The 13,483-nt window shown below is 59.3% G+C and overlaps 1 protein-coding gene across 2 annotated transcripts; it reads right to left on the bottom strand.

Annotated features, from left to right (window-relative positions):
* Nucleotides 1-320: 320 nt before the first annotated feature.
* Nucleotides 321-7,553, bottom strand: RHOD (ras homolog family member D; the record flags this gene model as incomplete). Of its 2 annotated transcripts, none has more annotated exons than XM_082843889.1 (5): nt 321-852; nt 1,382-1,516; nt 3,401-3,510; nt 4,280-4,367; nt 7,422-7,553. In XM_082843889.1, 5 exons carry the CDS (start codon nt 7,551-7,553, stop codon nt 685-687), a joined length of 633 nt encoding a protein of 210 aa, XP_082700015.1. In that variant the 3' UTR covers nt 321-684. The 2 variants fall into 2 exon arrangements, with proteins under 2 accessions (XP_082700015.1, XP_082700016.1); XM_082843890.1 differs by having other exon boundaries at nt 1,407-1,516.
* Between the last annotated feature and the right edge of the window lie 5,930 nt (nt 7,554-13,483).

The raw sequence follows: 13,483 nt of genomic DNA, 5'->3' as shown, positions 1-13,483 counted from the left end.
TGCTCTTACTCATCCCAAAGCTCCATGAGGTCATCTGTGATTGGTCCCATTTCACAGACGAGAGGCCCAGAGAATTCCAGTAACTTGCCCAGGGTTCTAAAGTGATAAAGCCGGATTTGGATCCAAGGTAGTTACACTGGGTCCAGTGCCTATGTGGGGTGTGCTCTTATCCACCATGGAACGTGTGTGTAAAGGCATTTCGAAACAAGAGGCGTGACGCAACTGAAAAGTGATGTCATTTTAGTGTTACAGTTACCACTGGGATGGGCAGGGCGAAGGGGGACGGGGCAGGGTGTGAGTTCTGGCTGGAGGGTCCTAGCACCACCGGGTCCTGAAGGTGCAGGCCCGGGAACACCCACGAGGTGGCGCCAGGCTGCACAGGCCGCTCCAGGATGTGTAGTCCAGGGCTGGGAGCTGGGAGTGATTCCAGGGGTCTCCAGGCCTAGCCCTCCACAGGGCTGGTGAGCCCGGGAACCCCCTTCCTCAGGCCTCAGAGGGGTTTCTCTCCAGTCCAGGGATACCAGCGCCAGAGTCAGGGGCCTGGCCTCGGCGGTGCCCATCTGTTTGGGGTACAGTTCGGTGGTCACAGCCTGGGGACTGGGTCCAGCCCAGCCAACTGGCCAGGTCAACGCCCAGCTCCTTCCTGTGCCGCTGGTGTGGTCAGGGAAGGAGCGCCCCAGCCCATCAAGTCACCACACAACAGCTCTGGGTAATCCGCCTCCAGAAGTTGCGACGGCGGCTGCTGAGGGCCACCTTGGCCGCCTCCTGGAAGATGGTGTGGACGTTCTCCTGGAGCAGAGCCGAGCACTCGAGGTAGGCCACGGCGCCCACGGCCCGTGCCATCTCCTGGCCCTAACAGGGAGAGTGGACGGGGCCGCTGTCAGGGGGGTGCCGCTGGGGCCTCACGTCCAGCCACCCCCAGCCCCCTTGGCCATCCTAGGTGCGTCTTCCTAGGACCCCCACAGCTCCTGTCCCCTGGCCTGACCAAGCCCATCGATGGCTTCATCGGGTTTCCTGCCTCAGTTCCCGGCTGGGTCTCTGCCTCTCGAGGCATCAACTAATTAACTTCCCGGCCTGCCCAGGCATGCTGCAGAGAGGGGCCTGTGGACTGGAGACCTGGGGGTCATCCCCCCCCCGGGCTGTGAGGCGGGTAGGCAGGATCTGATGTGCACCGCACTCACTCACTCTCCATCCCACAGCTGGAAACTTCCAAGCCCGGCAGTTCTTGACCATGACTGCCTCCAAATCAACCCCTACCCTGACCCACACCCTGCGGGTGCCAGATGTCTGGTGCTGCTGAGAGGCTGGGCCGGAACAGCATTACGCCAGGGGTTTCCTCTCCTGGCACCCCTACCCCCGTGCCCTGGGCTGGGTTTCCTACCCTGTGGTAGGTCACAGGTTCCAACCTATTTTTCTGCAGCTTCTTCACCAGCAACTTGTCCTTGCGCAGGTCAGTCTTGCAGGCCACGACGATGATGGGCACCTCCTTGCAGAAGTGATTCACCTCCGGGTACCACTGTGGGGAGGGAGGTGGGGAGGGGGTGTGTGTGAGCCATCAAGGGAGTGGGCCGCTCTCCTGCCCTCCAGGTAGACTCCCACAACAATAATCAGCAAAGCCAGTTTAGGGAGAACTACTCTGTGCCGGGCTAAGACTTTACAGGTAATGAACACATTAACCCCCCAAGTCCCTATGAAGCAAGTTCTATCATCAACCCCATTGTACCGATGCACTAACGGAGGCTCAGGGATGTTATATAACTTGCCCTTGGTCACACAACTGGAAGTGGCAGAATTTGAACCCAGGGGGTGGCACCCAGAGCCCGGTTCCCACCTGCTCTAGAATCCTACCTCTGCAAGGTAAGGGGTCCCATGACCGTCTCCCCAACAGGGTAAAATATATAAAGAAATCAGTGAGGCTTTGAAATTAAAGCCGCTCACAACATGGTTGCAGCAGCTGTTGCCTGTTGGAGGCGGCACTCCTGTCCCGTGTCAGCTGCTCTTCGGAATGTGAGCCTCCAGGGCCTGGTTATTTCAGTCTGGACTATAACCTGGGAGCCTGGAATCCAGGCTTTAGATCTCCAGCAGCGCACGCCTGCTCAGTTTCAGGAAAAATTGACATCAAACCGTCTGGCTTCTGGAGCCAGATGGGGCCGGTGTGCGGTCCCAGCAAGTCCTCCCCTCCACAGAACTGCCCTTGAAAAGGGTCTCCTCCCCGACTCCACTTTGCTAAACACAACAGGGAATCCTCAGACCTCATCCTACCTGAGCCCTGACATCAGCGATCACTCCCTCCTCTGAAACCTGGTCTGCGCTTCACCCCAGGGCCGCGCTCTCCTGGTTGACCCCAGGTCTCCAGGTGACAGCCCCCCTCTCCCCCACGCCCAGTCCACAGCTCTTCCCCACCAGCAACTCCTAAATGGATCTGCCCAGCCCTGCCCCCTCCCAGGAACTGCAGCCTCAGACTTCTGCCTGCCTGCCTGACCCTCCACTGGGATGCCCAACGGGCCTCCATCGCCCACCTCCCTGCGCCCAGCTTTCTCCTTCTCATCTTGGGAAATGGCAAGTCCACCTTCCAGGTGCTCTGATCAAATGTCCCTCTCCCACCCATGTCCAATCCATCTGCAAACGCTGACGGTTCGGTTCTGCCTTCCGAACAGATCCGCTGGCCTCTCACCACTGCCTCTGCTGGCACCCCGGTCCCAGCCACCACTTGCCTGGTCCTTGGTGCCTACAGCAGTACCTGGCACACAGTAAGTTCTCGATAAATGCTGCCATCATCGTTGTGGTTACGGTTACTAATGCTGTCACTGGCTGTGTTCTGAGGAACCCTGGAGCATGCCGTTCACACGCGCATGGAGGCCCTGGCAGCAGTGGGGGCGGGGCTGTGGCTGCTGGGTAGGAGCAGAGGAACTCAAGGGACCGTTTCCCTGACACCTGTGTGCAGCCTCGGGAACCTCTGAGATAACTGGGGGACATCCTGGGAGGCCGCTGGGAGCCAGCAGTCACACTGATGGAGGCTGAGGGCTGCTGGAAACTGATGGCTCGTGTGACCTTGGGCAGGCCCAGGCTGGGGAGATGCGGGGGCCTCTGGGTCGCCCAGAATCTTCAGGCAGGGTCACGGTAGAAAGAGTCACAGCGTTCTGAGTCTGCAGTATGGGGCAGACAAGGAGCACTGGACCGGGAGTCAGAGGGCCAGTCCAGACCCTGCCACCAAACCCCTGGGGGACCCTGACTAAGTCTCTCTAGGCCTCAGTTTCCCCATATTTATGCCAAAGGCACTGGACCCGATACCATCCAGGGCCTGCCGAGCTCTGACAGTCTGCTGGGTCAAGGGTAGGGGTGGAGCCGAGTGGCCCGGCTATGGGGCTGTGCCTGTCTGCCCCCCACCCGCTGTACCCACCCGGTTAGAGATGTTGTCAAAGCTGTGTGGGCTGGTGACGTCAAAGCAGAGGAGCAGGACGCTGGCATCAGGGTAGAACAGGGGCCGCAGGCGGTCGTAGTCGACTTGCCCTGGGTAGAATAGGGGTGGTCACTCCCTCCAGATCTCCTGCCCATTGTCAGCACCTCCCCAGCATCAGGGAGGTCACCCCAACCAAGACTAGGGGCGGGTGTCGATGGGGATGGTCTGGATCAGGGCCTAGACCTGTGCCTCAGGATCCAACACGTGAACGTCCCCCTCGGGGCTGTGTTCCCCTGGCTGGCCTGTGGGACGTGCCAGCCCTGGCCTGGGCGAGACCACTGCTGAGAGAGCCCTGTTCTGGAAGGAGTAGGGGATGTCTGAGGCCATCACTCAGAAGCCTGCTTTGCCCTGGACTTGGGGCGGGGATGGGGGATGAGAAGAAAGAGGCAGGCGGGACCTGGGCAAAGATATCACAGCCCAACCAAGGTAAGGGGGCTGCTGGGATTCCCAGAGTTTAGCTTTGAGTTCTGATGTAGATTTGACTCTGAACCCTCTTATGGGCTAGGTCAGGAGGCTAGAGGGCAGAGGTCACGTTCAAACAGACCTTACAGAAGCTAAAGCCAGGGTGGACCGCTCAGGAGGCCAGAAACAGTCCATCCCTTGAGAGCTAAGAGCTCCGATTCACCTCCAGGACATGGTGGGCTGCTCTGGGCTGGGGAAGCAGCAGACACAGATGCCGAAGTGAGGAGGGTTCAGGCTCCCGGGGGCCCTAATCCTGGCCAACACCTGTTCCCTGGAGACTGGTCGGCCTCCCTGGTTCGGAAGGAAGGTCGTGGGTCCCTTCCTCCCACTCTGTCCCTCCCCCAGCCTGGCACCCACCTGCTGTGTCCCAGATTTGGAGGTGCACGGGTTTGCCCTTCACGTGCAGATTCACGGTGAGCTGCTCGAATACCGTGGGGGTGTAGCTCTGAGGAAGAAGGGGTCAAGGGGGCAGCTGAGAAGGCGGCATCTGAAGCCGGTGGTCACAGTGCCCAGGCCAGAGCCCAGGAGTGCCCGCGGCACTGCCGCTCTTTGGAGTAGCTTGGAGCAGAGTGGAGTAGTTTCTGGGGGGGAGTCGGCTGGTGGGTGGAGGCCTAGAGCTGCCACTCTGTAGCTGTGTACCCTCCCAAGGCACTGAGCCTCCCTGGCCTCCTCTGCGCCTAAAAAGTGGGTCTATTAAGGCCCCCAGCGCAGCACGTTGCTGAAAGGATTCAAGGAGGCGCTTCATGCGGAGCCCTGAGCACAGGGCCTGGTAGAAAATAAGCACTGTACACATGCCGGGACTGTTATTTTTATCTCTGTCCTCGTCCAGACTGTCCCATTTCTGAGCCTTCCTTCCTGCCGTCCCCTCCTCCTGGAATGACATTAACCTGTGTTGTTCATTCACTCACTTACTCATTCATTCATTCATGAGCACCCTCTCTGGATCCGATTCTGGACACCCGGGAGCAACTAATAAAGACTCATTGCCTGCCCTGGGGAGCTCCTAGCTTTTGGGGGCCCCTCCTTTGCCTCTCAACCTTTCACAATCCAACCAGGATGCCCCTGTTTCTGTCTGGCCCCAGGGGGAGGTCACCCAGGCCAGAGGCCCCTCCGCCCCAGGCCTGCTGAGCCTGAGCTCACCCTGTCTCCACAAAGGCTGGATGAATGGAAGCAGGATGGGTTTTTACACAAGTGCAGGAATAAAGAGGGGGAGCTTTTAAGGACGGGGTCTGAGCAACAGGGGAGAAGGTTTTCAAAACCCTGCCATGACACAAGCCCTTTGCACCAAGGGGCGTGCTGGACCGCCTGCACCTTGGGTGCCCAGGCCTTGCTCCCTTGCTCAGGGCTGGGTGGGGGGACCACAGACGGGAGGACACTGTGGGGCCCTGTGCCCTGAGGCAAGACCCTTCTCTCTGGCCTCAGTTTTCCCATCTGTAAAATGAAGGCCTTGCCAGCTCTCAAACCTTGTGTTTCTTTTAAATGAAGAGGTCTCTTGGGAATTCCCTGGCGGTCCAGTGGTTAGGACCCTGTGCTTTCTGTGCCGGGGCCTGTGTTCGAAACCTGGTTGGGGAACTAAGATCCCGCAAGCCGGGCAGTGCCCAGATAAATAAATAAATAAATAGATAAATAAATAAATAAATAAATGGAGAGGTGTCTCTTGTGCCTGGAGGCAGACAGGTCCCAGGAAATCAGGGTCCCCAAACAGGAGAGGAACCTAGACAAGGCAGGTCCAGCCCTTTGGTGACAGGCACGTTCTTCTCCCTTTCCCTTCAGAGTGTCCTTCACCATGCACTGTCTGGACTTCCCTGGTGGTGGAGTGGTTAAGAATCCGCCTGCCAATGCAGGGGACACATGTTCGAGCCCTGGTCCAGGAAAATCCCACATGCCGCGGAGCAACTAAGCCCGTGCGCCACAACTGCCGAGCCTGCGCTCTAGAGCCCATGAGCCACAACTATTGAAGCCCGTGCGCCTAGAGCCCGTGCTCCGCAACAAGAGAAGCCACCGCCAGGAGAAGCCCGCGCACCACAACAAAGAGTAGCCCCCACTCGCTGCAACTAGAGAAAGCCTGCGTGCAGCAACAAAGACCCAACGCAGCCAAAAAAAAAATTAATTAATTAATTTTTTTTAAATTGTGAAAAACACACTGTCCATCAACTGTGAGATGCCCATTTCCGCACTGTAACCTCTCTGCAATTGGGATGGGTCTCACTCTCAAGGCCATCTCAGAGCCCAGGACAGTGGTGGTGAGCGACCACCCCTCCCAGCACTGCTTCTGGGCCCCGGCTGGCCTAGCCTCTCTGTGGCACTCTGTGGTGCTCCCCACACTGCCATAATTGTTGGGTTCTAACAGGCAGCATCTGGGGGCCTGGAAACACATCCCTCCCCCCAGCTAAAAAAAATGTGACTGGCCAAAGGATGTGACATCAGCTCCAAAAACCACAAAGCAAGAGTCGGCTCGATGCTGCCATAGTGGAAAGAAAGTCTGACTCTGGGTTAGCAGGCCCGGCTGCTCCTGCCTCCCGCATCCAACCCCCCAGTGCTGTACCACCCCAGGGCTTTGGCGGGGGCTGGGATCAGCAGGCAGGGGAACGTGATGCTGGAAGCAGACCCACGCATGGACTCCCAGGGGAACTGGGCTGAGTGGGGCACGGTGGGTGGGTGTGTCCAGCCCGTCCTGGTACCAGTGAGTCCGCTTGGACAGGCAGTAGGCATGTCAGTGAAGGAGTGACAGTCCACATGCTCAGGCGTCAAGGACATGCCAGGTACTCGGGGCCGTCTCTCAGCCTTACCTTCCACCTCACCACCACCCTCGGGTCTCTCCAGCCGGCGAGGTCGAGTGAGGGGTCGGAGGCTCACAGAGGCTGAGCAAAGTACTGAGGGCCCCAGAGTTTGTTGGAGGAGACTGAGGTGCTAACCCAGCTGTCTGAGAGGCTGGTGTGCTCTTACTCTCCAAGGCTGAGCCCACGGGACATCCACTGTAGGGACAAGAGCTGGGGGAAGACACGATGTCTCCCAAGAAAAACGCTGGCCACTTTTCAGTGAGTCCTTCCTGTTGCAGCTCAGAGCTGAGCCCCTGACCTGTATGAACTCTCTCATCACTGCGACCCTGGGAGGTGGGCACCACGGTTATTCCTATTAAGCAGTTAAGGAAACAGGCACAGAGAGGGTAAGCAGCTTGCCCCAGGGCGCACAGCTGTAAGTCGCAAAGCCGTGATTCGAAGCCAAGGCTGTCCGTCCCACTTAGCCATGCTGTGCCGCCAAGTGCTCTCTTAGTACCCGCTATGTTCCCCAGGCTGCCTAAGTCAGTCCCCGGGACACCTCCCCCGGGTAGGTGGCATTCTTGGCACTTGACAGGCGATGTCACTCCCGCGGGCGAAGTGAGAACTGCCTTCGACCCCACGCTCTGCGGGGAGGCAGAACGGGCGCACTTCCCTCCCGGGGTGGAGAAGGATGCACCCAGGCCGCGGCGCCCCGTTGAGCCCGAGGGGCCGGCACTCACCTCGGGGAAGGCGCCCTCGGCGAAGACCATCAGCAGCGACGTCTTCCCGCAGCCGCCGTCGCCCACCAGGACCACCTTGACGGACCGCGCGCCGGGCGGCGCCTCCTCGCCTGAGGCCTGGGCCGCCTTCATCGCGGGGCAGCGGAGGGAGGGCCAGGCGCAGCGGAGCGGCGGCCTCGGGGCCGGCGGGGCAGGAATGTGGAAGGGGCGGGGCGGGGCGGGGCGAGGAAGTGCGGGCGGCGGCTGGCGGCTCAGGTGAGGGGCCGGGCGGATTCCGTGGCCTGGCGCCGGCTGGGCCCTGCCCCTCGCGTCCCAGGTCCCAGGCGGCCCGAGGAAGACACACCTCTGTGTGGGGCGCTGGGTCACAGGAGTGGGCACCGAGACTCGGCCTCCGTCCTCAGGAGCGCACCCTGGTCTGATGGGGAGCAGACACGTAGCTGGGCAGTGATGGTGTGGACGGGGAAAGAGGAGCGGGAGAAGGGAGGTGGGGGTCAGCCCTGCTGGCCCACTAGCTTGCTGGGGACAGGGACTGGGCACCCAGCAGGAGCTGGTGACTTTTGATGGATGAATGAATGAGTGAATGAATGAATGTACATTTCCCCAGGGCTCTGGAGAAGCCCTCCACACCACGGCCTCCCTACAGGTGTTTCAGGGCAGGTGGGAAGGGGGTGATCTGGCAGGCCTTTATGCGTTAGTCACTGGCACTGCCAGCTGGGCCTACCCTCCCCCAGCCAGCACCAGGAAGTCTCACTACAGGCGGGTCTCACCTCTGCCTCGGTCATGGTCTGGAGAAAGCGATGGAACCTTCCATCTGTCAAGCGCTTAGAGTAGGGTCTGGTACGTGGTTGGTGATGCCATGTGTGAGTGATTCTTATAATTTAACCAACACTGATGGCCCCCTGTGCCCACGGACCTGGGGACCCTGAACCGTTGAAGTCAAAGTCTCCCACCGCCTAGAATGGGAGACAGGCAGGACATCACTGTGATAAGAGCTACAACGGTGGGGGGGACAGGCAGCGGACGGGAGTCGGGAAGATGGGCTCCTCACCGGGGTTGGGGGTGGTCAGGAAACCCTTCTGAGAAAAGGAGCCAGAGTCTGCAGGAAAAAGTGAGACACAGTTAGATAGTGGAAGGATAAAGTGTTCCAAACGGAGGCAACAGCACGTGCAAGGTATGGAGGCAAGGGGGAGGGGGGGATCCTTTGCCGGGGGTTGGGGGGCGTGGTGTGGTTCTTCCCTGTGATGATGGGGAGGTTGGTTTGGGGAGTTGGTGCAGGGGGTGAGGCTGAGGGTTAATTAGGGCCTGGAGAGTGAAGCACTTTGGACGCCAGGAATAAAGACAGAATTGAACTGGAAACTCACTGTCACCTGACCTCCCACCCCTGTTAGTAGACAGAGTCAAAACATGTATTTAAAAAATGGGCACAAGGGCCCCAGATCTTGGACTGTTTTCACTGAAGCTCAGACAAACAGAGGGCAGAAGTTTTGGGGTTTCACACCCTTCCCCACACAGGTCATGACATCATTCCTCATGGAGTTCCAAGCCAGGCAGGTGAAAAACCACCCTCAGCCCCCTTTAAACCTCACTGTGGCCCAAAGAGGCAGCCAGGGCAAGAGTCACGGCCCCTCCTGCACAGAGGCAGAGCCCAGACCCCTGACTCCCATTCCAGGCTCACCCACGGCCACAGTCAGCAGGCTGAATGAAGCCTCACCTGGATGGAGGGAGTGCCCCAGGACAGCCCCAACCTTTAGGCCCCTTCCTCCCCAAAACCACCAAAGGGCTGGACAGTGACCTGGCACCAGGCTGGGTGTGTAGCCACTGATCAGGACTCCCCGCCCCAAGGAGTGGTGGGGAGGGACCCCATCCCCCAGCGATCAGCTGTCAGCCTCGTCATCCCCTAGTCTCTCCACTACTGCTGTCATCAGGCTTTGGGTGGCAAGGCTGGGAGGCAGGTGGGGTCAGACCAGGGGTGGAGGGAGCTGAGAGTCAGACAGAGGCTTTTGGCCTTGGTTGCTATGGGGATAATCACTCTAATGACACTCCTGATATGCGTCATGCTTTAGAGTTTCACTGAACATTTCCTAATAGTAACAGCGCCCATTAATGGATTGCCAACCGAGTGGAGGCACTGTCCCCTAGCAGGTGGGAAGTGTTAGCCCTGGTTTACAGATGGGACACTTGAGGCCCAGGGAGGTTTAAGCTCTTGTCTAAGATCCACAGCTAGCAAGAGGCAGAGCTCTGAGTTTGAACCCAGGTCTGGTGACAAAGCTGGGCTGTCTCCCAACATCACACCTCATGTGCATTATTTCATTTAGTGCTCAGACCGTGAGCTGGGCAGAGTGGGTGATCGGGAGCTGAGGCTCAGAGACTCAGAGAAAGGCATTGGCTTGTGGCAGGCTAGCACGACCCAGAGCCAGGATTTCAACCCAGGCCTCCTGATGTTAAACCCAGCCTCACTCCCACTCTGCGTTCCTGATTCTGTGAGAGGGAGATTAGTCACTGGGCTGGGGAAATCTGCCTTGGTTGGCAGGGAATTTCTCCAAATCTCAGTCATTGCCAGGCCCTGGACGGCACCGTTTTCCTGGAGTTTATTTTGGAGTGGGGAGGCGGCCCAAGTCACAGTCTGCCTGGTCAGGGTACTGTTAACTGTCTTACTGTTTTCTGTGGCTGCTGGTCACTACCAGCTTGCGGGTGACTCATCCCCTTGAGGCCCCACCAGTCCCAGGTCCAGAGTCCTTCAGCACCCTGCTCAGCGGGTCACTGCCCTGCAGACCCCAGGCCCTCGGCCTGAGGTGGAATCCCCTCCTTCAGATGCAGGTGGCCAGGCAGGATCTTCCAGTCCCCAGCCAAGTCTTGAGCACCTCCAGGGCAGGAGCCGAGTCCCACCCATCTCTGTATCCCGGACAGGAGTGCCTGCCCCAGGCTGGCATCCAGCTGTGGCTCAGGATGTTATGTCCAGTTCACTGGCTGGACAAGGAAAAGGAAGGAAAAGGAAGGAGCAAGGGAAAGAGAAAGGAAGGAAGATGGGCTCCCTCAAAGCATTTACAAACTGAGGAAACAAAGGAACAACAGTTGCATGGATGAGTGAATTCAGCGAATGACCTGAGTGTCGGGTCAGTAGACAGGTGACCACCCTCCGGCCTCCATCTGCTCCAAGGCCCCCCTGGCCTTGGCCCCTCTGCCCCATTTTCTGACCTCCCACCCCCATTCTCCCTGAGGCCGGAATCCCCTGCTGTCGGGGCCGGGTCTCTGCTGCCCCCGTGTGGCCGCTCTGCTCCCTGCACCGTCATCACCCGGGGCTGCCGGCTCTGCTTCGGGTTCCTGGCTTGGGGTGTGGAGTGTTTATGGATGGTTGAAGGAGTGGAGGGACATGGAGGCACCCTGGAGTTGGTGCCAGAGGGGGTGGAACTTCATAGGCCCAGTCCTGCCCCTTGGGATGCCTTGGAAGGGGACACAGACTCTTTGCTCCCGATGCCTCCTGGGATGTCCCCTCCCGATGTCCCCTCCCCTCCCTTTCATCCCAAACACCAGATCCCAGAGCTCCAGAACTCCTCCACCCAAAGCCTTGACCTCACGTTTACTGAGCACCCACTGTGTGCCAGTCAGTTGGCATGTGGCATTTAATTCCATCCTGTGAAGTATGTATAATTCTTATCCTCCTCTGACAAATGAGGAAACGGAGGCACAAAGGGGCTAGATAATTTGCCCAAGATCCCACGGCTGATAAGTGGGGGTGTGGGTGCTTTTAGAGGCCTTCGTGACTAATACGCTCATTCTCCAGATGGGGAAACAGGCTCTTGAAGGGAAGGAATTGTCACACAGCAAGTAAGCAGCAGACCCAGCCTATGGCAGGTGGAACACAGAAGGGCTTCTTCTCCCAAGTTCCCTTCCGTCTGGCCTCTCCAGACCAACCCAACTCTGGCTGCCATTTAGCTGGAGCTCAGGGCTGGGGCCGCAGGCCACCTGTCCCTGCCTCGCCATTATTGACCCTTCTGGGTGGGATGGGAAGGTTGATAACGGGGTGGGAGGGGGTGGAGAGTGAGGGAGCCCCGTGGCCCAGTCTGAGTGTTCCTTTAGTTGTTTGGTCTGTCCCTTCAGGTGTCTGCAGGCAGAGACAAGGCAGGAGGGAGGAAGTGAAGCTTCGAGCTGCTGTGGCTCACCCTGCTCCTCCCACACGCAGGCGTGGACCGCCACTGCCGCTGTCAGGACAGGGACCTCCATACCTGTCCTCTTGGGTGGGACTCGGCTATTCCTGAGGGCTCCCAGACAGAGGGGGCTTGGGACCCTTGAAGCAGGCCCACGGGCCTGGGGCTGGAGGAACGGGGAGAAGAGTGGGGTGGCAGGGGAGGAAGAGGCAGGAAGAGATGGGAGTACGGTGGTTTAGGCCCTGCTAAAGGCGGCCGGGATGCTCCTCACTGACCAAGAGCAGCACTCGCTGATGTCCCTCGTCATCACTTCAAAGCGGCTTAGAGCAGCCCCCCCTCCCTGCCTCCCTCCCTCCCTCTGACCTCTCCTGCCCAGGGCCTCACTGCCAGCAGGACCAGGACCTTCGGCCTCACCCTGGACATGAAGCTTCCCCAGCTCAGCCGCACCTGGCCTTTCCAGCCCCAGCTGGCTGCGTGGCTCCCCAGACACCTGTGGCACCTTTGCATAGGCAGTTTCCCTGCCTTGAGGCTGCTCTCCCTTCTCCACCTGCACAGCCCTCGCCACCCAGCGAGGCTGGTGCCTCCATCTCCTCCAGGAAGCCTTCCCTGGTTTCCACCCTTCCTGGGCTCCTGTAAGGCCTGTCTCATTGGTTACCTCTGTCTGCCGGGCTCTGCAGGGGGTAGGGGTGGTGTTCCACAGAAGCTCTTCCTTCAGGCCCTGTGGTGGGCAGGCCTCCTGAGAATTTCTACCCAGATTCTCCTCCTTCCATGCTTGCTGTGATCTTCCAGGGGAGGGGAGGGGAAAACCAGAGCAGCCTGGGATCCAGAGGGACTCCTCCACTGCCCCTCGGCCCCACTGTCGAGAAGCTGGGGAAGGCGGCATTGTGGTCTAGTAGTTAAGTCATGAGCTCAGGAGCCAGACAGCTTGAGCTCAAATCCCAGCTCTGAGATGCTCTGGCTGTGTGATCTTGGGCTAGTTACCTAGCCTCTCTGAGTTTCAGTTTCTACATCTGCAAAAAAGGAGCCAACAACAGACCTACCTCTAAGTCTGCAGGGTTGCAGGCCAGGCAGCAGTACTCACTGAACTCACATGGCCCGTCTCCCCTCCAAGCCTTTCCCCGGGCTCCCTTCTCCCCATCCTCCCCAACTTTAGCAAAGTTGATGCGTTGGCCAACTTCTTGTCCACTCCTGCCCTTTTCTACATGCTGTTCCCACAACCAGGAAGGCTGTTTTGGTCTTACCCCCCTTTTCTGGCCTTATCCCTCTCGCCCTGAAGACAGCTCAGCGACACCACTGGGCGGCCTTCCTTGATATTCCTTTCTGCATTCTCCCTGCCAGGCTGGCTCGGGGCCGCTTCTCGGAGCTTCCCCAGCAGCCTCGTGGCACTGGTTCTTGTGACGGTCTCCCTAGCCAGAGAGAACCCTCCTGCTCCTCCAGGCGCCCAGCAGCAGGGGAACGCGTGCTCACAGCAACCCGCACCGAGGCCCGAGGCCCTGATTTCTGGAGACAAAGGTGATTTGGGGCGAGCAGGGCTCCCCGGAAGCCCCCTCCCTCCTGCCCCAGCTTTATTTTGGTTCTAGAATTATTCCAGTCAGCATACTCGGTCCCCACCACGCCCATCCGGGTGCACAGTCAGCATTTCATGCAGTTAGAGGGAGGGATGGAAGGGGAAGAGAAGGCAGGCGAGTAAATGGTCTGCACCGCAGAGCCACTGGGGTGGAAGGGCGGGGGCCTCTCCCCGGCGGCAGGGGCCCGCCAGCTGCGTGTCCCCGGGCCCTGGGCTGGCCTGGGCCGTGCAGACCTCCTGGCGCCGGCCACACAGTGGGCAGCCCGGCCTCGGGACCGGGCCGCAGCTGTGTCAGGTGGGGAGAGCCACCACACTGCCTCAGGTCCCGTGACCACCCTGGGCTCCCCAAC

Source organism: Leucopleurus acutus, assembly GCF_964270905.1.
Source record: "Leucopleurus acutus genome assembly, chromosome: 8".
Lineage (NCBI taxonomy): Eukaryota > Metazoa > Chordata > Mammalia > Artiodactyla > Delphinidae > Leucopleurus > Leucopleurus acutus.
Note: the sequence above shows the minus strand (reverse complement) of the source record. Positions and strands in the feature narration are given on the sequence as shown.